The sequence below is a fragment of the Pseudopodoces humilis genome, chromosome 3 (genome assembly GCF_049639895.1).
Source record: "Pseudopodoces humilis isolate 2021_Gansu_Grassland_sample_001 chromosome 3, ASM4963989v1, whole genome shotgun sequence".
In the NCBI taxonomy this organism is placed as follows: domain Eukaryota; kingdom Metazoa; phylum Chordata; class Aves; order Passeriformes; family Paridae; genus Pseudopodoces; species Pseudopodoces humilis.
The window spans coordinates 40604083-40629129 of NC_142202.1; the positions used below are offsets into that span (position 1 = coordinate 40604083).

Below are 25047 nucleotides of genomic sequence, written 5' to 3' on the forward strand. Positions count from 1 at the left end.
GTTTTGGCCCCTGACATGGAGGAGTATGTGAGAGGGGAAAGCAGAAGTATGTTGTATGTAGAGCATGGGTCAGTTTTAAAATTACTTTTAAGTCAGGGTACAACGTGACTCAGTGCAGCTGTAGCCACAGCTAACAGATCAGTTTTAGATACAGTAGGCTGGTTCACCTCATTTATATTAGAAAAGCATTTTCTCTAATGATGACAGATTTCCAAAGTGTCTGCATCGGTCTTGAGGCATCACAGGCCTTAGCTTTCTCTGACAAAGTGGAGTTTTTCTGATTTTCAAGTCCAGAAATTTTGCCCTTGCTAGAGTCAGGACCAGTAGCTACAAAGTTTGCCTTTCTCCTGCCTCTGGGCCCACAGCAAGTAGTTCAGTGAGTCTTTAGAGTTAGTATGTTTGGTACCTAAAATAGATGAAATATATACTCATCCAGATGCAATCTAAAAAGAATGCATGTGAGTGTTTGGGTGGTCAAAAACTTTTGCTTTTGCCCCCTAGACAGTGAATTTGTAAATTTGCTGCATGGTTTAGTAAACTGTTATTTTTTAAAATGCTTACAAGCTTGGGTTATTTATTTGCCTCTAGACTAATTACTTACCAGGGCAGTCACAGTGAGACTTGACTCTGTTCCATAAACTTTCTTTTGAGGATGTTTTTTACAACTTGCTGAGATCTTCTGTGTAAGCTTAAGAATCTGGAATCAGGAATTAGCCTTGATAAAGATTAGTCAAATTGACTCTGGGTGTAGGCAGATAAAAGATTTCAGGCTGGTATCAGGCTTCATAAGCTATGTTTCTGTGCTATTTTCTTGAAACACATTTTATTTGCAGTTGATTCATCCAGTATTAAACTGTTTAAGTTTTAGAAAACATCACAGAAGCTTAAGTGACTTGGGAAAACTGTCAGCTTTAAAGCATTATGAGACATTCCAGATACCTTTAGGAAGGTATATTTGTGTATGTGTGCAAACATATATGTGATACTCATAGTATTAAAATAAAATTTTATTTCATATTTACATAAATATGAAAAATCCAAGAAAATCGTGAAAATTACTTGTTTTAAAAGATCTATGGTTATGTGAACTACTGGATTGTTTTGACATACAGTCTTGGTATCTGAAGCCACTTAAATTGGAGTATTACATGAAAAGGTTGGTGACTGTATGACACTTGTGGATTCAAAGTATAATTGGAGAGTGAAGATACTTTCAGCTCAGGACTACTTTTTCATTTTACTGTTTATGTGACATGTGAAACCATTTACATGTATATGTACTTAAGACAGAAATGTACATTTCTATATTGAAATATCTAGGAAGACACTCTTGACATTTTATGGAAATGAAAGTTGGCTTTTAATACACCTAATTTTTTTTTTTTTAAATGTTATTGAATGGTATTTGTTTTAATCAGGTGTGATTTTGCCAGTCTTCACTGGAACCTGTTCATTGCTCCAGTTTTATCGGAGTGATAAACAAAGCGTATGAAGCTCAACGGGTGCGGGCAAAAGAGGCTTCAGAACAAGTAATGGCAAGACCTTCCTGTTAATTGTTTGTAGCAGCACCGGTTTGGTTAGATGCAGTACTGCAGATCTGCTTTGCAGATGCATAGTTTTTCCATAATTACTTAATACACTTCTGCTGTTATTTTTAACAACAGTGGAAGTGTTTTTATAATAGTTTTTGTAGTTCTAGTTCTCATTATAGGTATTGAAATAACCAGGTCATTTTACAGGTCTCCTAAAACTGCAAGAATATTGCTAACCTCACAGAAAGTACAGCTGGTTTGTGATCCACCTATGTTGGGTGAGGCATGATGTGTGGGGTGGGAGTAGTTCAACTGTTAGGAGGTTAGCACCTGGTCAACAGATGGACCTTCACTCCCTCTTATTCTTTACGCTGGGATACTGGTGGGGCCATGTGGTGTCTCATTCTGCAGGTGGCACGTCCCTATGAGCATGTCACAGCATGGGTGGCTGACCTGGGAATGAAGCTGCGTGTTGACTCTCACAAGAAGGAGCTGGCTGTTGTTTTCACCATGCCTTTATGGCTGCTTGTCCTGGCAAATACCAAATGGGAAGGAGGAGCAAGCAGAATTTCTTCTGCCTGCTTTTAATGCTTCTGTGGTGACACACCAGCTCATGGACAGCTGTGGTGCTGCCATTAAGGAGTATGTTGGATATTGCTGTTATTCAAACTCTGACTTTTCTGTGCAGTTGAACTACATGGTGTGTTTTGATTTTATGGCCGATGTAATGTATGTGAGCCAGAGTTTCATGTGTCTGTTACTGACAAGGAAGTTTTATAAAACTCATCTTGTGACATAGAAACACTAGCAGTAAAATCTGTTCTCCTTAACTACTCTCATTAAATCTGTCATGTTTATTAATTCGTTACTGTGGTACTTTTGTACAGCTTCAATTTTACATCCTCCTGATGTAGGAGTAGCAGTTTCTTTTTTTAGATCAGTGTAGTTTATCTTGTTCTGTTCTTCATTGATCTTAATACTCTGTAGAAGTAGCTGTGATGGTTTGTTTTGGTCAGGTGTTTTTTAATACTGCCTCTTTTATTTCTATGGTTTTCATAATGATATTTTCAAGCAAATGCAATATTTTGGTCACAATCCTTTTAGAGCAAGGAGGGGCTTGCAAAACAATGCTAATTGTGCAAACTGTTATGGGCTACTGTGTACTGATATATTTTAAGTGAATGTGATGGAAAAGGACTTGTTTCTTGCTAAAATTTTCTCTTTAACTGCTGTGGATTGCCATAGTTGCATGAGTTCTTAGAACTCTTCCAATCTTTTAGTCCCTATAGGAAAACAATTCAGTTATTTGTTTGTTTATTCAATAAATTCTTTACTGAATTCCTTTATAAAAGGTTACATGTCCTGGAATCTAGCTCAGGTTTTCCAGTTGTTCTGCTGCTAGCTAGAAGACAATTATAAGTGAAAGTTTAGAGTCTTTCTTATGTCTTAATTTTCCAAATATGAGTACTTAGCAAGCATGTTTCCTGGATTACATGAGAAGAATATATGTTGTGTCTGTGTATATGAGCACATTTGTCAGTATATACCAATGTTATTCATGAATGTTAAAAAGAATGTTATCTCTCAGGTGAGATTTTAATGTCAGCTTTAATTGTTGGTTTTAGTGGGTTTTTTTGTTGGCTCCAGTCTGTCTGAATTTATTAATCTCCAAGATAAATTATAGTGTTTTTATAAAAGGAACTGGAAGCTCTTGCTGCAGTTCCAGCTGGTTTACTGTTCTCTGCTCCATAGTCTTTGGTTGTATTTTCAGGTGAAGTTAGATTTGTGGGGACTCTGCAGCTCATGGCCTTTGAACAGTACTGATGGGAAACAAAAATTATCATCATGCAAATGCCTAATAAGCCCTCTTTGTTTTATTCCCTTGCTTTTTATTTTCCTTTGGGTTTTTGGGGTTTTTTTTTATAGCCTTAGGTTGTAATTTAGACTATATCTTGTAAGATTTTTCGAAACACATTTTTGTTCTGTGATCAGAACTATTTCAATCTAGCCTTCCTTGTAAAAAATAAAGCTACTCCTCTTCTCTGAGGGGTTCCCTATCTGTCTTCAGTCCCACTTCAAATATTGTCAAACCATGTGAAATGAAATAGAGGTAGATCTAAGGAAAGTAGAACTCCTGGTGAGTTTTAATCTCTGAATTTACTGATAGTGCTTCATACCTCAGTTTTTCATTTATCCTCTTGGCTTGTAGCTCCTTTTATTCTAGCTCTCAGTAAGGGAGGACTCCTTGTTTATTTAGTTTTACAAAGTAGTAAGGGAGGACTCCTTGTTTATTTAGTTTTACAAAGTAGTTTGGTCACTTAAGCAGTTTTTCATACATTCTTTTCTTCATTTAGGTTTAGAATAAAGATCAAGTTATCATTCTAAACAGGCTTCTGTATGCATAAGTGTCCTGTGTTTATTTTTACCTCCCAAATAGGATTAGAAAATCTTTCAAAATTCCAGTTAAATGGAAAAGTGGTCCTTTGTCATAGAATTCCAACCTGAAAACCACAGCAAATTTAGGATTAATTATTCTCATACTTTGACTAAACTCCAAGTGCATGACAAAAGTGCAGTGTGTTAACATCTTTCAACTTATGCTGGTTTAAAACATTGAATTACTTCTTAAGATAAGTGTGAGATGGTTAGAAAATCTTTATACAGGTATTGCATCTCATGCAAATGTGTGGCTTCATCTTGGGAACTGGATCTAATAGCTTGCCTTAGTTTCCCCTGTGTGTTGACTTTGTGCATCTTAAAGATGAATAAGCCCAAGCATGGAGAAGATTATTTTCAAGAATCTTTTCATGTTTTGCCTCAGAGACCTAATAAAGCTTTCTGGAGAAAAAAAAAAGGGGGGGGGGCCGCAGGAATATGACATTTTTATACCATTGTACAATTTCATGAGTAAAACTGCATTGTGTTTTTTTTAGCTAGATGCATTTTCATCAGTTCTACGTGTGTCATTCATTCCTTGCTAAAGTTAGGATTATTTTTGCATTTAGAAGGGGAATGGGTGGGACTTGGCAAAATTGGGAAGTGTCTTTTCAGTGCATTTGCCATGCAGGCATTCAAAAGCTTAAAATGAAGACATTTTTCACTGTGTAGTTTGCTTCTCTGTGTAGGAACCTGCATGTATGTGGGTGTTTGTTTTGCAATTGTTTTGGGGCTCAGCTCCCACTAGAATCCAGTTGTTTTGCAAACCATACACAGAGCTGCTTGAAAAGTCAGTGGGTGAGCTGTAGTAGGATTTAGGAATTTCAAATAGTTTAAGTTGTTGGTTTGAAAGTAACATTATTCACCAAATAATGGACTTGACCTCCCTTAATGATCCAGGCCCCTCCTAGCAACCTCCTTTCCTGCACTGTTATGAACAGTCATGCTGTGCTGTAAACAATTTAGGGAAGCTGATTAAGTTGAAAACAAAGCTTGCATTTGGGAGGAGGGGAGCTAGAGACTGGGATCAGCTGAGCCTCCAGCCAGGCCTATCATGGGACCTGCCACAACACAGTAATGCCTACACAGTTCCAAGTGTGAGACAACATGGGAGCAGACAGGTGGGTTTCTTCCTGACACTCTGTATAAGTGCGCTACTACTGTCATTGTAATTAACTTACCATAGTGAAATGTGTGAATAGTGTTTCACTGCTGGCCTCCAAACTAGTTCTCTCTGCTTTATGCCCTTTATTTGTGCATAAAGGTTTTTGTGTACTGATTATTTAACTGGATTGTAAAAGCACAGAATGGAGGTGTTCCTCATATTGAAGCTTTGGTCTGATGTACTTCAGGTATCAGCATTTTTAAATACCACGTTCCCTTCTTTAGTCCCCAGTTCACAATTTGTTGAATTCTGTTCAGCTAATATCATCCTTATAGAACTTTTTTCCCCACTAAGGTTCTGTTTTGGCTATGCATTATAAAAGTAGATACCCTTTAGACGTCTTTAGAATAGTGTTACAGTCAGTTCAGGAATATTGTCACCTAGCTAAACTGAAGCAGCAGTAGTAGTTCAGTGTTTTTTTTCCTTAAATTATTACTTAAAGTGGAGGATCTCCCAAATTTTTCCTCCAAAGGGTGTCTATTACTTTCTGCAAGGATTACAGGAAACAGTTGCATCAAGTGTGAAAGAAAATGGGTAGATTGGTAGCACTAGAGAGTATGGTACAATGGATGAGACTTTTTAAAATACAGAATATCTTACATTATTTTTTGAAAAGTAAAATATGTTAAAAGGTTTTCAAGATTTTGTATTTGGTCATGTATATTTGAGAAAATATGCTGTAGGTTTTCAGTATGTTAATCTCTGGGAAAGGGAATAAGCCATCTCTTTATGCTTACTGCATTCTTGCTTTCCACAGTCATATAACTCCTTTACAGCTGTGTTCTCTTGTTTGAACTAAAAGCCATATGGATACACATGCTTCTTGTACTAAGGACTGGAGAAAATAAAATGAAGTGAAAGGAAGGTTTATCATATTTTTGTTACTGATACACACATGTTATTTCTCTGTTTTATTTGTGGGGGTATAGTTTTAATTATGTTGACCTTCACATTCCTTTGAAAGAATAGCAGTTTAATAAGTAGTTCACAAATAAATCTGTTTTATTGTAAAGTCAGTAAATGAAAACAGGAAAACCCATGTGGCGTGTATGAGAATTTTTATTCACTTTGGAGTTTAGTATGGCTGACTACATATTAAGAACCTTTTTGTGTTTCTAATAATTGTATATTTCCTTCTAATGCAGCCTTCTAGAATGTAGAACTAAAGCAAAATCAAGTCTGTTTCAACAGAAATAAGGTCAGGAAGTCAAAGGGAAGGTGGAGAGTTGATTTTAAGGGTATTTAGTGAGAAATCTTCCCAAGCTTGTCAAAGCATATACATATGGTTAGAAACATGTTAAATGACATGTGAATTAGAGGAGAAGCTTACTGGTCCTAATAAGACATGAGTAGATGTGGTAACTGATAAAGATTTTTTTTTTTAATGTAATCTGAACAGAGATTTATTTTAAAATATTTTTTATGCTTTCAAAATGCATTAGTTTTGTATTTAAGTGAGATGACTTGGAACTACCACATTTGCTCATAACTTCCTTTGAAAGAATAGGAAAGAGATTGACAAATAGTCAAATGATCTCAAATGACACAAAGGTGTCATAAAAACGTTGGAGAAGAGGCAGTGAGGAGTAAAAATGTCAGCTCCTTTGAATCATAATGAGGAATTACTGTCCGGGTTAGAGTATAGGCACAGTTAGAGCAAAAATCTGGCTGATAAGGTATCTTACTGCTGTGGTGCCTTTAGCCAAAGAACGTAACAAGAACAAGTGTAAGATCTTTTTCTCATGTGAGGAGATGATGGGAGAATTTGGATTGTTCAGGCAGAAGAGAAAGCCCCAGAGTAACCTAATTGTGGCATTCCAATGCCTTAAGAGGACCAGCCAGCCAGGTGCAGAGGGACTTGTTAGATGGTCAAGAGAATGGGGAATGGCTTTAAACTGAAAAGGAATAAGTTTAGATTAGATTTCAAAAGAAATCCTTTACTGTGAGAGTGGTGAGGGATTGGAACTGATTACTCAGCTAAGTGGTGGGTGCCCCATCCCTGGAAATGTTTGAGACCAAGCTGAACAGGGCTCTGAGCAACCTGGTCTAGTGGAAGGTGTCCCTGTCTGTGCAAAGGGGATTGGAGCTAGATGGTCTTTAATGTTCTTTTCAACCCAAACTATTCTACGGTTCATCCTGGTTTCTAGCTTTCTGTAATTTCAGAGTGCACTGTATCTGTTCAGGAGGGTTCATGTTGTTTCTGTGTTTTTTTTCTCTAAAGCCTTAAAGAACCCTACTGAGAATCTCAGATTCTGTTTACACTTTGGCATCTTTCAGCAGTCTTGTTCCTGGCTGTTGCCCAATTTAATTATGAAATCCTATGGAAAATGTTTTGCAGGGTGGAGGTTTGTTACATGTTGTTTGTGTTTTACTATTTAAAACATCCTAGATGTGATAGGAGAAGTAAGAAAGTGTTTTCTACTGGCTGATTAGAGAGATTATAAATAATTCTATCAGTGCAACTCATAATCCACTGGCCTTCAGTACCTTGATTGTTGCTGAGCTGAGAAGCCCATGTCTGCTTAGTTGGTTCTTGCAAGAAAGGTATTCCATGTTTCTGATGAGTCTTGTTATCCCCTGAACCTTATGGTTCTGTTAGTGTCATTTTGTAAGGGAGTAATCAGAATTCTAAAGGGTTTTCTAAATGTGACCCTTTTAGATTTTTAGTGACCATGGTGGCTTCTGCTTTGTTCTTTTCTGTTTTGCTGGCTTCCAGTTTCTGAGCTGATATAAGATGGCTCTGAAAACAGTTACTTAGGAGTTAAAGTCAGTTTAGAAACCACTCTTATGGGTATTTGTGCAATTTAAAATGTTTATTTCATCATTATCTGGACATCAATATAAGCCACATATCATGGGCTTATACAGAAGGTTTCAGCTTCCTTTAATGTGCACTAGGAGTCATAATCAAGCATGAGAAAGGTGATGTGTATGGATGAATATAGTGTCTGATGGAATACATGAGTACCAAAGTCGAGTGATTAATGTGTGTGCTGTTTAAAGTGGCAGGGCTCTTCCAGAGGTTTGCTTGGTTTTACCTAATCTTTGTATGAGACAGATCTTTGCCTGAATTTCTGGACCTAAGGGGAAGAGATTCCTGCTAGCATCCTTTGAAGTTAGGACTGAATAAAAATGATGCCAGTTCCAGGTGGCATCAGAGGAATCTGGTTATCCTTGGCCAGTGTCGCCACCAAGAAAAGCTGCTGTTCGGTTCCTGCAATGGCAAATGTGATGCATGAGGTTATAACTGTAAGGGTGGGTAGGTGAGTTGCTGTTGATTCTTTTGCCCTTTGGAATTCAAGGAGCTTGTCTTCAGTTATACTTAGTAGCTGGAGGGAGAGGAAGGGACATATAAGCACTGTAATTTAATTTTCAGTTCTCAGCAAAGGAAGGTGGTAGCTGGTTCTGCCAACAGTGTCCTGATGGGAACCAGTGCCTTAGAAGGTTGAAACATTACTTCAGATTAGAACAAGTTAAGTACATCTTCATCCCATCTTCATCACCACTGCTCTAGTGTAGAGCATCATGTGATCCATCTCCAGCTCTTGGTTTTGACTTATTTGATGAATCTTCTATTTGGTACATTTAGCTACATTATTGTTTGCGGGTTTTTTGGAATGCGTATGAGCATGGCGAGCAGCACGTTCATTTAGGGCTCTGCCAACTTCAGTTCCTTGTGAAAACTAACAACTTTTGATCCATTATTGAACCTGTTAAAAATACACAAGGACAAGTTCTTTCTTATTCCATGTCACCTTGAAGTCTTGAAGAACTCCTGCTAAAAGATCTTGTGATGTCCATCTTGGAAGTTTAGGTGTTCAGCTAGATCATCCTTCCTCATGTACATCTTGGTTGCTTGGGAAGGAAAAAAAAAAGATTTGTGAAGTGTGATTTTATTTTCCGTTACATTTATCTAGCTATCTTCTGACTTTAACCAATTCTTCTGGTATGAATTTGAAATTATTCTGCAGTTACAACGTTTCTTTTGAGCTCTTTTAAAAAAAAAACAAACTAAAGTGGAACTAAATTTTTTTGTCTTTGTATTCTTTCTAGACAAAGTATCTGTATTTCAGTTATTTTTAATTTTTTGTTTCTTTTTATCCATAAATATGGTTTAAGCAATTATTATGAAAAATTTGGACACATAGAATGTTAATCTGGAATTATAAGACTTGAAGGACTTATTTTTCTCTGGCTTTTGTGTAAACATTTGGGATTAACCTAAGACTTACTGAAAATAGGTCTTTCACTTGTGTAGAAAACCATGTCTGTGTAACACTAGCTTTTGAATAATCTTCACCTTGATTCTTATTTTACTTTATTATAACAATGGGAGCAATGCGTGCTTTTGCTACCGAAAGAGTTGAAAAGGACGAGGGAAAAAAAGGAGGAAGCTGTATGTTCAATATCAAAGCTTGGGGGGTTAAAATAGAAAAATTATGTTATAATTAAGTCTGTACTCTGTTGAAAACATACTTGGCACTCTTTTAAGTGACTTGCAGAGTAAAACAACACTGTTTGCTGTAGTAGATAAATGACAAGTAATAATCTTACATTATAAGAGAATTTAAAGGTTTGTGATACTAACATTTGGACTGATTTGTGTGGTGTCTTGTACATTGGAGCATGTGGATGACACAACAGCATGGCTTGAATAGATGCTTTCATTCTTGTATCTTGGTATCTGTTGGTATCTGTCTTGCAATAAGTTCACTGTTAACAGTCCTTTCAAAATGTAGCAGAACACTTTCGAGAAAGATGCTTTATGAATAAAATTGCATGGTTTTGCAGTAGACTTAAATATTGGCTCTGTCAATTCTAAATTACGTTTGTCTGCTTTACTTGTTTTTGTAAAGCTAGACGCACTCAGTTCCTTTACACTGGCTCCTTTACAGTCCTAATGAATGTAAAAATCATTTCTATTCCTTTTTTCATGTAATCTGCAATTTACCTTATTTCACTGGGGTACAGTGCTCTCTTTAAGAACCTAATACAAAGAGGTATAAATAACATGTGTAAAAGTGCAAATAAGTATTTCTTATTAGAAGGGGACTAGAGCGAACTTCTAAAGTGTAAGTTTTAGTTAATGTACTTTTTCTTATTCAAACTTGCATTAAGACCAAATATTCTTTGCTTCTAACAAAGCTTGCAGTTTTAATAGGCCTAATATTAAATTTTTCATATGACTTCAATTGAGTGTAACTTTTCTCTGTGTAATTGGTTTTTCTCCAGTTTGAAAATATATAAAACTAATGAGAAAGTAGAGGTTTACTTAGCCATGTTTTGATTAAAGTTTGTGGAGTGCTTAAGAGATCAAATATAAATTAACTAAATTAATGCCTCTTTCTCTGTAGGGTGCTGGTCAAGACAAACTTGGAATATATGTCAAGTCTGTTGTGAAAGGAGGTGCTGCAGATGTGGTTAGTAATATTCTTAATCATCAATTTCAAAAGTAGAAAGAGCCTTTGGAAATGCTTAAAAATCCTTTGTTTACTAGTTTATGTGAATGATAAATTATTTTAATGGAGATCATGTTAGCAGTGGTGTATGAATTTTCTTCTCTTGAATATGTATTTAGGATGGTCGTCTGGCTGCAGGGGATCAGTTGCTTAGTGTGGATGGTCGAAGTTTGGTGGGCCTGTCCCAGGAGAGGTACAGAATGCTTTCCTTGGTTGTTTTTATGTGAAGAAAACATTAGCTTAATAATGTACCAAAACGGGCAGAAGTTAATTTTCTTTACACTTTAGGCTTTGTCTTGGTGTTTGGTAACTGCCTGTGGATAACTTCAGCAACAAGTTCATTTGTTTGTATACTGTTTTTTTCCTTCTTTACATATGGTATGGGTTATCTATATAGAAGAGATTGTATTATATATTTGGATTTTGGTTTTGAACAGTCTTTCTTTAGCTGTAATTTTAAATATTTTGGCTTCTGACCTTTTAAGCAGAAACTGTGAATAAATAGTACTTGCATATACAGTAGGCATTGTCTGTGGACATAAACCTGTCTTCTTGTCATTATCTTGTAATTTTTTTCAAAGTGATTTTAAGTATTAATCTGAAAAAGAGTACTTTGTCAAGCAACAGATTACTGATAATAAGGGTAACTAAGTAATAGTCCTTAATGGAATTTTATTTGCTCTGCCTTTTTTTGCAGGGCAGCCGAACTTATGACTAGGACAGGTTCTGTAGTAACACTAGAAGTAGCAAAACAAGGAGCAATTTACCATGGTCTGGCAACCCTGCTTAATCAGCCATCCCCAATGATGCAAAGAGGTAAAGATACAAATATTGATGTTAGTAAGAGCTTTGTATGTCTGCTTTCTGCACTTATAAGAATGCTGAAAATACAATAATTTACAATGTCTTACAAAGTATTAGTCTAATATTAATTCAGAAAAGAAATATAATTGCACAGAAAAAAAAAATTTCCTTTCTTATCAGAAATTGGTTTATATACTGCTTGAAATTTTTCTAGTTAGTAATTAATAAATCCTTTTTCACATGTACCTTTCAAAACTTAATTATTTAAACACAATTCTGATTTGAATTAATTTTTATTTTAATAAACAGAATATAATGAATATAAAGGGCATTAAACTTAATGGTAGTTTTCGTCCCTTTCATAAGAGCTTCTCTCTTCTCTGTAACCACAGAATGCAGTGTAATTAGTAGGAGAGAAATGAATGTATATAGAAGCTGTGGAATGTATTTTGTCATTGAATTTTAATTTATTTTTTTTTAAGCTAGAAATGTTGAAACATATCTCCATAAGTTTCAGTGTCTGATTATAAGAAGTTCTTGGATGCTTCTCCAGTGTTTTATTTTATCATCCTACTTAAGGGTACTAAAAAAAGACATATTAAAGTCCAATATAAAATAATACTGGAAATAATTTTGTCAATGAAGACATTTTCTACCTACAGGGTAGTACCACAGTATAGGAAAGAATGGGTTAAAAGAACAAATCCTTATTATCACAGTTCACAACACCATGCCAGATGCCATATGCCTCAGTCATCCAGAGCCCTTTCAGTATAACATCTTTAGTTTTTCCAGTTGTTGTGGTACCTTGTGAGAAGTTCTTTTGAAGAATACAGATTGAAGGAATTCTGTATATTTGATACAAGATTGGGATTGCATACTTGAAGAAAAAAAAGATTTTTAAATCTAGCCTTTGCTTTACTGGGAACTTAATTTTTAAATATAAGTTCAAGGTGGTTCTGGTTTGAAAAAAAAATACACTAGGCAGTAGTTAAGTGAAAAGGAGAAACTACGTATCCAACTGTTACAGTTTCTGACCGCCGTGGCTCAGGTAAACCCCGACCAAAGAGTGAAGGTTTTGAGCTGTATAACAACTCCGCCCAAAATGGATCACCTGAGAGTCCTCAGCTGCCGTGGACGGAGTACAGTGAACCAAAGAAGCTGCCAGGGGATGACAGATTGATGAAGAACAGAGCCGATCATCGTTCCAGTCCCAATGTAGCAAGTAAGATAAATTATCCTTTTTTTGGGGATAGATGCCTCCTCCAGTAGTTTTAGAGGCTGTTGTATTCAAAAGGGAGTGATTGCTTTTAAAAATGGATTAGGTTTAAAATACCAGTGTAGAGGTAACATTTGGAGCAAGCCTCTTGCTAGAACTACTTAAAGACAAAATTGTAGTTGTTTTGTGAATACTGTTACTTTCTTAAGTCTTTACTAAGTTTTGTAAATTGTTATTAATAGTCATGTAAATGCTTCCTTTAACTTTCCAACAGATCAGCCTCCAAGCCCTGGGGGAAAGAATGCTTATGCATCTGGAACTACCACCAAAATAACCTCAGTCTCTACTGGAAATCTTTGTACAGAGGTCAGAAGTGGCAAGCAAAATGCTGGCTATTAAACTTTCTTTATCTATCAATAATGTCAGTGTGCCTGAGTAAAACCAGTGTCTTACTGAACTATTTGACTACAGCGCTGGTGCTTGTGACTGGGTGGGGTTTTGCTTATTACAGCTAATTAAAGGTTGAGATAGTTTCCAATGATTTCATTAAATTTTGTTCATTAAATTGGCCATGTGATTTCTTAGGTTTGTACAATATTGTATTCTCGCTTTGAGACCATAAAAACATGAGTCATAGCCACAGTTATATTTGATACTAGGCAACATCTTTATCTCCTGTCCCAGATGAGTAATGCTTTTTGGAGCCAAAAGGAAATATTTGGAAAATGCATGTTTAGAACAATCTTCCATACAGATCTATGTGATTAGAGAATTCTACCGGATTTTTTCCCCTCCCTTTTTCAGGAACAGATTCTGCCACCACGACCTGAAGCTTATCCCATTCCAACACAGACTTATACTAGAGAGTATTTCACATTCCCAGCTTCAAAGTCCCAGGATCGAATGGGTCCAACTCAGAGTCAGTGGCCAAATTATGAAGAAAAACCACAGCTCCAGGCAGAAAGTAATCATTCTATCAATACTACCATGCAGGTGAGAATTTTTTTCAGTATAAGGAAACAAATGAGAAAGAAACTGCTTGCTTTCCATTCCTGGAAAACTGCTAGAGAGTTTTTTCAGAACAGTCATCCCTCTATAAGTATACTGTAAGATGGGAACAGCTATACTTTTGCCAAGATGGGCTTGGGTTCAGGAACCCTATGGTTTGTTTTTTTTCCTTCTCATTTTGCCTTTTTCCCCTCCCTTCTTTTCACAGAATTTGTTAGCATGTTCTGCAAACCTGTTACCTGGGGTATTTTAATCCCCTGTTAATGGGGTGTAAGTAGTAGTAGAGTTCATCTTGTAAAATGTTTTGTAGATTTCCGAAAAGCAAACTAAATCTTCATTCTTCCAAGAAGGTTTATGTAGAAAAATATTTTCCTGAAGGGTGTGTTATTTAAGTGATAAAGTATTAAAATTTAAATAAAACAGTACTTTGAGACCTATCCAAGGTATTCACTAAAACACATTTCTCTGCTCCTAGTTAAAAACAGAAATGCATATTTTCAAATTGTATCTGTTATCAAAGTCTAGCTGCATCTTGACATGGAATGAATTTACACCCGTTGTACTTTTAGAAATTCAAACACAGTGTTGTTCTGCTCCTGTTAGTGAGAACTTCACTCAAATCCATACAGGAAATTAAACCTAGATCTAATAAATCTAGTGACTGGATGATCTTCTTTCTCTAATCCACCAGATGAAAAATATAGAGAGGGTGGGTTTTTTTTTTTGTTTGTTTGTTTTGTTTTTTTTTGCTATTTCTTAATTGGTGATACGAGCAGAACCTTATACCAGGCTTGTCTTTTACTTTTGGAAAAGTCTCATGTAAATTATCTTGAGATACTGTCTAAATAAACAAAGAAAGAATTGTTTATTGGTTGCTCACACATGTATGGGCAAATGGATTCAGTAAAAAGTTACTTTTTTTTTTAGTGTTTTTTTAGTATTATAGAGATAAAATTCTCATTATTTGTGCTGTTAAAAAAATAGATATTTTGCTCAAAGTAGGTAATTTGAAAGGGAGTGCTGTAAGTTGAACAACTGTGGCAAATAGATATGGAACTATTTCACTGAATTTCCATGCTTAACTCTTCCACATTTTGTGATTTCATCTCACTTAGTCTTAGCTGCATAGTTTTAACATCTATGTGCTCTCTGTCAGTGATGGGAGAAGGGGAGGCGGGTGTCTCCAGAGAATGGTTCCTACCCATTTGTCTTAACTGAATTCTATGATATTTGCTGCCTGGACATGCATCTCTCCCCTATTTAAAACAAGCTTAAGTGAGTGGCTTAGATGAGATGGTTAAAACTGGTAAAGGTGAAGCCCATCTATTAAAGTTGTTGACAGACACTGAATATGAGCTATAGCCTTAAGGCTGAAGGCAGGGCAGAAAAGGATTTTGCTAAAGCAAAATAGAAGCTTTAACTCCTTACAAGCACTCAAAGTGTTCATTGTTTTTCCATGTGAGACAATAGTTCTTTAAGTTGAAAATTAGGAGAAAACAGAAGAAAAATTTTTACAAAAATAAAAAAGTACATTTTAATCTTTGCAGAGAGAACTGGGCCTGTAAAAAATGCTGCTAGATGCCTATTTTGTGTTCTGAAGGCATTAGCAAACTTTGGCTAGGTGCATCTGTACAGCAAATCTAACACAAACAACTGTGTGTTCAGCTCTGTTGGACTAATAGAGCATAAAAAATACACTTGTTCCTTTCAAAGAAGGCATTCTTTAGAGGTCATAGTTAAGGTCATTGATGGAAGAAAATAAAAGGAGTTTGCTTTGTTAGTATTCTCTCAGTTGTTGATAATTGGTGCATTATGTGTTCAGTGCTTAGCAGTTCCTGACATTCGAAGTATGAATATTTGCTTCAAGAAAATAATGAACAGATTTAATAATCCTGGTTTATGGTCCAGTGTTACTTTTCAGATGGTTGTTCAGTGCAATGGGACCTACAGGTTCTATAGAAAAAGACTTGGTGTTTGATGCACTAAAGTGAGAAAAACCTCAGACCATTATACTCATGTTCCAGGAGCAGGTAGAATTAGACTGCCTGCCTGGATTCTGTACCCTGAATTGTGTTAGTAATGGGAGCTTCCTGCAGGGCCAGTTGAAGGCTGAATGGGAGAGCTGGTATGACTGAGCCACCGCTCAGAGTGCCAGGACTCTTGTACTCACATGTGGGGGGGGAGGGGGTGTCAGGGATAGTCCTGAGAAACTGTGCAAGCTGGGGAGGTTTTCAGCTTAAACTCCATCTTGCATTCATTCTTCCTCCCAGTCCAGTTACCAGGCAGTTCCCAAGAGCTTGCAAAGTCTTCTATCGTTTGAATGAGTTAAGAAGACTGAGAAGAATATTTTATTGTTGGTTTTGGGAAACCTTCTGTGCATGGAAATGCTGAAGTTTGTTAAAAGTAATTACCTTCAGTAATAAGAATGTGTTTTGTTAGCCATTTTCAAATATGTTGTAATGTGGATGGACTGTGATACATATGCCTTGTTTAATATTTTTCAGCGTGTAGCTCGTTCCCAGGAAGAGCTCAGAGACAAAGTTTTCCAGCCAGAGAGGAATCGTTTGGAAGTTGTTATACGGAAGGATGTGGAGTACATTGATCGGAAGTCGGACAGCGATCAGTGGATGAATTCATCTGTGGATTCTAGCACATCTAGCCAGGAACACCTGAACCATTCTTCCAAACCAGTGTCACCTGGTTCTTGTTTAACTAAAAGTGGACCTGGCCGTTGGAAAACTCCAGCCACTAGCCAGCCCACTCCAGTGGCCATTTCCCAGCCCATCAGAACAGATCTTCCCCCTCCACCCCCACCTCCTCCAGTGCATTATGCTGCCGAATTTGATGAACTACAAATGGATTTGCCTCTGCCTCCCCCTCCTCCCCCAAATCAGATAGGAGCACAAGCATCCTCCCAGGTAGCTGCTGCTGAGCGTAAAAAAAGAGAAGAGCATCAGAGGTGGTATGAAAAGGAAAAGGCACGTTTGGAAGAAGAACGAGAAAGGAAACGTCGTGAGCAGGAGAGAAAACTGGGCCAAATGCGTTCTCAGCCGCTAATTCCTGCTCAGTCTGTGGTTCCTCCTGTCTCACTTCAACAAGTGAAATCAGAAAAACCCTCAACTTTGCAGAGGTCTCAAGAAACAGTTATTCGAGAGCTGCAGCCCCAACAGCAGCCACGGACTATTGAGCGAAGGGACCTGCAGTACATTACTATCAGCAAGGAAGAACTGTCCTCTGGTGATAGCCTCTCTCCAGATCCGTGGAAACGGGATGCGAAGGAGAAACTGGAGAAGCAGCAACAGATGCACATTGTGGACATGCTGAGTAAAGAGATTCAGGATCTTCAGAACAAACCTGATCGTACAGCAGAAGAAAACGACCGCCTCCGCAAACTCATGCTTGAGTGGCAGTTCCAAAAGCGACTGCAAGAATCAAAGCAAAAGGACGAAGATGATGATGAAGAGGAGGATGATGAGGTGGATACTATGCTTATCATGCAGCGACTGGAGGCAGAAAGAAGAGCAAGGGTAAAGTCCTTTCTAGAAAAAAAATACTGTAAATTTATAGCTTGGTGGGTTTTCTTGCTTTGAGTATTTTTATGTTCTTAGAGGGTAAAGGAGAATGACACTTTCTTAAATGGCTTGGATTTTAAAATTAATAGCTTAGAGTAGTTTCCTTAATTAAGTAATCTATTACAAAAGTATCAAAGATACCTTTTATAGAATTCAGTTTTGCAGTTGAATTTACTTTTCTGGTTTTGGGGAGAGAAAAGTTCCTTTCAGATAAAGGGTTTTTGCCATGTACCTAGAGTATGGTTAGAAGGTAAAATACAGAGAAATTTGCTTGCAGAAAGGTAAGCCAAAAACATTTGAAATTGAAAGTTTGTAGGAGAATCAGGAATAAAAATAGTGTGATTTCTCCCTCCCCTCCCCAGTGTATTTACCTCTAAAAGTTTTTATTTATAGTCTTGGGACATGAACACAAACACTGAATGCATACTGTTTCCAGGGAATAGTGAGCTGAACAGACACTCCAACTTGCTGGTCTGATCCAGCTGTTGCTTCTACCTTTATACCACCCCTCAGTGCTGACCTCAGCAGTGGAGGGAGCATTTATTGAGCCATGTGGTTTTGGGTGGTGTAATAGCTAATACATCCTGTCTAGAGCTCCAACTCTCACAGGCCTGGATTTTTAATGGTGTCCAGTTTAACCAGCATCTGAGGTTTGCTTATCTTAGCTCCACTTCTGTGAAAACTCATAATATATGTAATAAGATAATACAGCTGAATAGTATGGTGAAATTTTTAACCACTCTTGCTGCTGGCTGTTGTCTCCCAAGACTCTGCTGCATCTACTGTTATTGAGAAAAAGTTTCTATAGGAAAATCTGTTCTTTTCTGAATAGCAGCATGGATTCCCAAGTTACATACCAATAGCTGTGCTTTTCCAGGCTTAAAAGCTAGCTCTGTAATATGTTCAGTGTCTTCTGTGTGTTTGTTTTGAAAAGTTGACTTAATTCTGTGATAAGCAATGTTTAATTCCTGAGAAATGTTTGGACATGCTTGTTTTGACATTTAGAAATAGCTAGTGGCTTGAGTAGGATTTGAGTTCAGGATTGTTTTGGCAACTTCATTTCCTAAACTTACTCTTCTCATATTCGCTGCAGTCTGCATTGCTTTCCTTTTTTTTCTTATGCCTAACTTTATTACTGTGTAAAACAATAGATACCTCAAACTTGGAAATTGAAGAAAGGAAAAGCTAATATATTATTTGGCAAACAGGTTGCCCTAAAGTCCAGCATTGCTAACAGGCAATTTGTGGCACATAGACAGTAACCAATGGGCATAAAAAATTCATGTAGAACTGCCATTTAACGAACAATGCCTTAAAAATTTTACTGTGGCAAGACTAAAAAAGCCATGTGTCATTAAAAATAAAAAGCCAGTTGTATTGCATAACAATATTAGTCTTCTCTGCAAGTGCTGGTTTTAAAACACTGTTTGTGCATGAAGTTCTTCCAGCTGTTTGGAACATTTTGAAACTTAAAAATAACAGTGGTCTTGAACTGAGTTCATTCTCATTTTGGTTACATTTCACTTTCAGAGATGCAGTTAAGTAGCAACTCTGTGGAATTACTGAGGTGTTGCATGAATCAATACTGATAAAAATTTTGGATTATTTGTTTTCATTTCTGTATTTCACGTTTATGTCCATTCAATTCCTCATTCTAAAGCAGCCAACTTAACAAATAAAAGAAAATGCTTTTGAAATTGCACAAATCTAACCTATCTTTATTTACACTGTGCATCTTTCTTTTTTTTTCCCTTTCTTACTACCTGCAGCAGACTGCTGTGCCAGCAATCTCTGTTCTAGATTTGGTATGTTTGTTTCTTTCTCTTCAATATCTCTTTCCCATTTCAATTCCTTATTATTATTATTAATAACAACCCTATGTGCTTTGGATGATGATTTGGCATCTTTGGGTGTTCAAAGATCATTATGATACAGTAAGCAGTAAGTTAATTGCAAGCATGCATTTGAATGTTTTCAGATACGGTGATTCCTTTCCCTGTGTTTCCTTCCTCATAGATGTTGTGTTCTACTTGCAGACTTGATTTGTTTGTTGCAGCAGTGGTCTAACATAATGTGCCTTTTTGTGCAATTTTGTTTATAAAATCTTACTAATAACTTTGAATAAACAGGCTGTGAGGTAAGATTGCTTCCTTACCCTTTCCCACCCATGCAGGTTTTAGAGGAGCTCTAAGAACACTTCCTTTCCAGTTTGAAGGGAAATTGTACTGAGAGCCTAGTAATACAGCACAGTTTTTCAGTACATGGAGACACCTTGTTTACAGGTGTGAGAGGTGTTTGGTTTTGGCATTAACATAAAAATGGATTGTAAACTCAGAAATTACTTCTGAACTGGTATTTCCAAGTTGGTTTCATAAGCATGCAATCATTAAGTTACAATATAATTTCAGTTCCAATTGGTTAATGCTGTTTTCTTGAATCTAAAACATGACAGGCTTTCAAACTGGAGCAGTAATTGCTATGACTCCAGCTAATTCTGTATTTTATTGCACTCATTGGATATGGGGACATGAAAAAGGAGTTTTGTAGTCTTCCAGTGCAGAAATACATCCCCTTCAAAGTCAATTTCTGTACAGTTAGTGTGCCAGTTTGAAAGAAAGGTGATGCTTGCAAGTCCTGTTAGTAAAATTTAATTTGTGCTGCTTGAAAAAAATAAATGTGTCGGTTCAAAACATGGATTTGGATATTCAGCGTTGCCTTATGAAAAAGAAAGTCACTTTTTAAAATGCATACTTCAGGTAACTTAAAAAATCTAAGATGTTCAGTTTTGTATTTGTGTATTACATGAGTGTTAAGAAGTTTACAGCAGTGGAACAGGTGAAGCATTTCACCTTTCTGAATTAATAGGCCAGGAGTCATGGATTTTTCAGACTTAGTATCTTATCAATATTATTCTATTACTACACCTATGTTTTTTTTCTCAAACCTTGATTCCTGGAGCTGCAGCTAGATAGATAAAGTACTTTTGCAAACAGACTGCAAATGTCTGGATCTTTCAGCGACAAGCCTCTGTGAAGGCAGATGGTATCATCAGCTTGAAAAATGGATTAGACAGATGCATAGACATCACGCCTGCAAACAGCTACTCAGAGGATTACACGAGGCTGTACCAGCTGACATCTCTAATAGTGTGCTGAATGCTAGACAAAGAGGCCAGGCTCATGTGCTGCTCTTCTTGCCATGGTCAGAGACAGCAGAATACTGGGCTAGATGCGTTCATGGCCTGAATCAGTCGATGATTTATGATGTTCATAAATTTAGCTTTTAAAAAAGGCAGCAAGCTAATTCTGAAATAGTTGAACACTACTCCCAGCAAATACCACTTTTGCATAATTTCATTATTTTTATCCCGTTCACGTGACTTTTGAGACATACACACATCATCTAAACAACGCCACTTCATATATCCAAGTAATTGCTACGTTGTTTCTAAACAACACCACCACTTTCTTATGTTTAATGCTTTTTTTGTATGTCTGGTGAGCATTGTTAATACCTGTTCAGCTAATTATAAGGCTGAAGGAAAGTGATGAACAGTTAATACAAGAATTGTCAGCTTAGATGGTGTTTGTGTTTTAAATTCCCTAGGCCGCTATGGGATCTGACCTGGCTTTTTAGCTGTCATTAAATAGATAGGTATAAATTTAAAGTTCTCCTGGAACATCTCTTAAAGTGTTCTAAGCAGTGCTTGGAGAAATGAATGTTGTCTGAAATTTGAGACTTCCCGGATTTCAGAATGGCCTGCCAGTCCTGTGAACATCTTAACATTCCTGGTAGGATCAGCCCACTGGCCCCTTTACAAGGAGCAATAGCTCAGAGGAAAGGTGGACTTCTTTGCTCTCCTCAGGGTAGGAGTAGTGCTGTGAGTGTATGTTGGCAATAGGGAGACAAAACTGTGTGACTGAGCGCGTGGTTGGCACTTTGCAGTAGAGCTGGGTCAAAGCAGGGGAAAAGAATTGGTGCTTTGTGCTCAGCTGCTTTGCTCGGTTACAACTGGGAGAGTGCTCTTCTCCATCACTCTGGCTGTACAAATTAGCTGTTCTTCCCTGTTAAAATATAAACACATGGCTTTAGAGGAGATGTGGAAGTACAGTAAATCAAGTGAAAACGTGTTTTTTTTTACCAAGAGAAAAACTGATTGGCATAATGAAGCATCCAGACAGCATGCTCCACCTGGGAATCTTAAAGCCCTCTCACTAGAAGTGGGATACATAAAGCCGAATTTCCTTTGCATCTTGAAAATTTGGGGTGAAGTTAGAACTGGGTACTGTTGTACACACAGAATTACGAACACAAATGCCTGCAAGTGCTCTGGCATACCTCATCATCCCACTGCTCCCTGCCTTGGTCTGGGAATGCTCCAAAGTAGAAACTAGTTACTGATAATAAAGAAATTAAATGTCATCTCTTAATAGTTGATGTATTCTCACTTCTGCCTTCCATATAATTTTTAGCCATTTTCCCATAGGTATTATGTTTAGAATAGCCTCTGACCTGGATACAGCTGTCTTCACAATTCTTATGATTCAGATGTTAACAATTCCCAGGTGGGAAGCTTGGTCACTTTTGCCTTCTTTCTTTAGTTATGGTCAGAAGACAATTAGATAACCCAGTCTTATTTTCTCTTTAATTTAGTTGGGAACTCTTTCTTGTTTAAGTGCTTTTGAATAGGAATATTTGCTGCCAAGCAGCAAGGCATATATGCCATAACGTGGGAGCAGTAACTACCATGTTCAGGGTGTTTTTCTAAATGTAGTAGAGACAGGAATTTTCCTGTATTTTATCACCATGCACTTTTTGCATGCCTTTTTTACTTCCTTTTTTTTTTTTTTTATATATTAAGTGGAAATTACTTCTCTTGTATAAACTCTTGTGAATTACTAGCTGTCTTTTAGTTTGACAGTAATATTATCTCCTTTGCTAAAATAATGCCTTTCTAGTAACTAAGACAAGAAGTCTTAATTCAAGCAGGGAGTTGGTTAACTACTCTGTTTCCTGCCCTACACTGCAAATTGAGCTTGATCTTTATCATTTTCAGTTGGGAATGACAAAGTTTTAACCCTAAATAAGGGGCATTTACTTAGCATCCTCTAAAATACTACTGCCTAAATGAAATTAATTAATTTTGTTCTGTAGCTTTCATGCTCAAAAATTAACAGTGGGTGGAAATAATTGTAAGAAAATTAGCCAAACTGTTTAGACTTTTTTTATTAATTAATTAGGGAGGAAAATACTTACATGAAGGTTGTCCTCACAAAGTCTATTAAGATTTAATTTCTCTTTCTCCCTTGCACTACTTTGTGTCTTAAGGGTCTTTTTCTATAAGTGAAATTGGATTGTAAAATAAAATCCAGAAGTAAAAAAGTATCCCTGCTACATGCAGTTTACAGCAAGATCAAATAAATTGTTGATTTATACTAATAAGGATAAAAAACAAAAAGAATTGAGTGGAGGGAAAAAATTACTTTAAAACATATGCAATAGTAAGAAATAACACAGCATGTAGTCCAGTTAATTTCTACTTGTATTATTGTGCCAGTGAATATTCTTGTCCATCAAGGGCTTATATGCTGTTAACTTCAAAGAATCATGCAAAGTTTGGATTGTGCTCAGTTTCCTATCTGTGCAGCATCATGTGCATATATAAACCAATACTGTCTGTTGAACATGAATTGTTCTTGTAAGCTGTTTAATCCCAGTACTCAAAAGTGTTCTTCCCTTCACTCTCTGCTTTTTCCAAAACATATCTGCTGCAGATACAGTGGGAGACTTGATTTATCTCCTGAGACTATTTGCAGACTTGCTGAATGAGCCTGTTACTTTAAATGGATTGACCCTCTGACTAATGAGTCATGATTTTCCAGTGCTTAAATTCTAATCCAGAATGAAAAAAACAATTGACTGCTGGAGCTGTGGACTCTTGGTTCCAAGTATTTAATTTCACTTTACTGTACCTATGATTGTTGAAGCTCTTTGGAACATGAGCCACCTCAGTCTTTCACTGGGGGTTCATACATGACTGCTAAAAAATGTCTCCCTGTGTATTTTGTGCTTTTATGTATGTAGTCCTGTGTGCCTCTGTTTTGCTTTTTCTTTTTTTTTTTTTTCCTTAAGGATTTTAGGCAAGTCAGTGTAACAAAGCATACTCATAATGGCTGGAAATTATATTGATGGATCTGTAGCATAGCATTTTCTACTGAAGGAGTTACTTTTAGATGCCAGTATTTGATTACATTTTTTTTTGACCGACCTTGCCCATGTGAGTGACCAATTAAAATTTTATCTCTGTTAGTTACAGGATGAAGAACGCAGACGGCAGCAACAATTGGAAGAAATGCGGAAACGAGAAGCAGAAGACAGGGCCAGGCAGGAAGAAGAGCGCCGACAACAAGAGGAGGAGCGGACCAGGAGAGAGGCTGAAGAAAAGGTTGTGGTCTTCTGAGTGCGACAGGGGTTCTTGCAGGTCTTTCCTCTTCAGCCTGACCAGTACCAGCTCAGTCTTGGGTCAGCAGGATTTAAACACAGTAGCCCTGGTGATAAGGGTCATAGCCCAAGGCTTCAGTTTGTGTAATCCAAACCAAAAAGTAATTAAACAAACAGGCAATTGCTGCTGGCTGGAGTAGACTGGTATTGCAGAAATAGTACTGTGGGCTTAGTGTGCTTGAAAGTTTTTAGCAGTGTCAAGGCTCTTACCTTCAGAACCTTTCTGAAAATTATGGAAGAAATCAGGTACTTCCCGTTTCCCTTGAGATCCAAACATAAACTGCATACTTTCTTTATTATCCTAGCTCAGTTAGTGCTACTGGGTTTTCCTATGTCCCAGGGACGGCACTTAGATATTTCTGTATTATTTTTTAATATGGATACAGAGAGAAGTATGAAATACAGTGTAATAGTTATGAATACTCCATACTGATTTTTATGTTTTGACTGCGGGAGGGAAGTGGTCTCTAGAAAGCAGGTAAATCATCTCGGCAGATAAGTGTGCAGTCAAATTATAAAAATTCAGAGTTTGTAGGTTTCTTTGAAACATTATACATGAATATGAGACGCTTTACTGATAAAACTAGAAGACAAAGCGACTTATTTGACTCAGCATGTTTCTTAAGACCTTTTTGTTCCTAGGGAAAGCAGTTACTTCTGTTCTGTTTGCCTGTTACTAACACTGACTTCAGAAAGAAGAAAGAAGGCTATCTTTTAAAGTTGTTCATCTTGGAAGATTGAGCAAATACATTTTAAAAGCCCCCAGACCTCAGATATATTAATTACATTCATTTATTTTTCAAGCTTTGTTAAATTGTTTCCCATAAACTGTATGGGTTGATGAATGGAAGAGGTGGTAATAAGAGAGAAGAGAGGAAGGTGTATCTGGAGTGAGGAAAGATACTTCTTCCAACTCAGAACTCAGTACTATCAGTAAAATGGTTTTAGAGAGTAGTACAAGGAGATGAGTTTCATGTCTTTGCTGTAGATGAACAAGATCAGATCTATTTATTATTTTTTCAGGATAACTGACTTCATGTTGGACAGATAAGCAGATAATGTGGATTTTTTAAATATGTGGATTAAAACAAGAAATGATGGTTATTCCAAATATCATATATTCCCAGCAGAAGTTATACTATGCTTATATCCAAAGGGTTTTGTAATGTACATAGAGTTCCCAAATACACCTCATTTGTTATCAAACTACTGAATAAACCCTTGCATTAGTTCACAATGTGTCTGAGACAAGAGCTGAACAGAATGAAAGGCTATTTAGTTTAAAAACAGAAGAGTCTTTTAAAGAGGAAGACTACATAGAAGATATTTAATGACCTTTTAAATGGTCAGT

At 36.8% G+C, this 25047-nt stretch overlaps 1 protein-coding gene across 27 annotated transcripts in view; it reads left to right on the forward strand.

Moving 5' to 3' along the window:
- The window catches only part of AFDN (afadin, adherens junction formation factor), a 117753-nt gene that overhangs the window by 84591 nt on the left and 8115 nt on the right, over nt 1–25047 (forward strand). For 10 of the 27 annotated variants that reach the window (XR_015772291.1, XM_014263476.2, XM_088053677.1 and 7 more), the window contains 9 exons: nt 10488–10553; nt 10712–10785; nt 11290–11408; nt 12427–12621; nt 12890–12981; nt 13420–13608; nt 16128–17150; nt 18965–19000; nt 23506–23640. Coding sequence is in view for 26 of the 27 variants with exons in the window: in XM_014263476.2 (XP_014118951.1) it covers nt 10488–10553; nt 10712–10785; nt 11290–11408; nt 12427–12621; nt 12890–12981; nt 13420–13608; nt 16128–17150; nt 18965–19000; nt 23506–23640 (1929 nt within the window). In the remaining variant the exon portion in view is untranslated. The remainder of the gene's footprint in view (nt 1–10487; nt 10554–10711; nt 10786–11289; nt 11409–12426; nt 12622–12889; nt 12982–13419; nt 13609–16127; nt 17151–18964; nt 19001–23505; nt 23641–25047) is intronic. The other 17 variants (XM_088053672.1, XM_088053678.1, XM_088053688.1 and 14 more) reach the window with 3 other exon arrangements.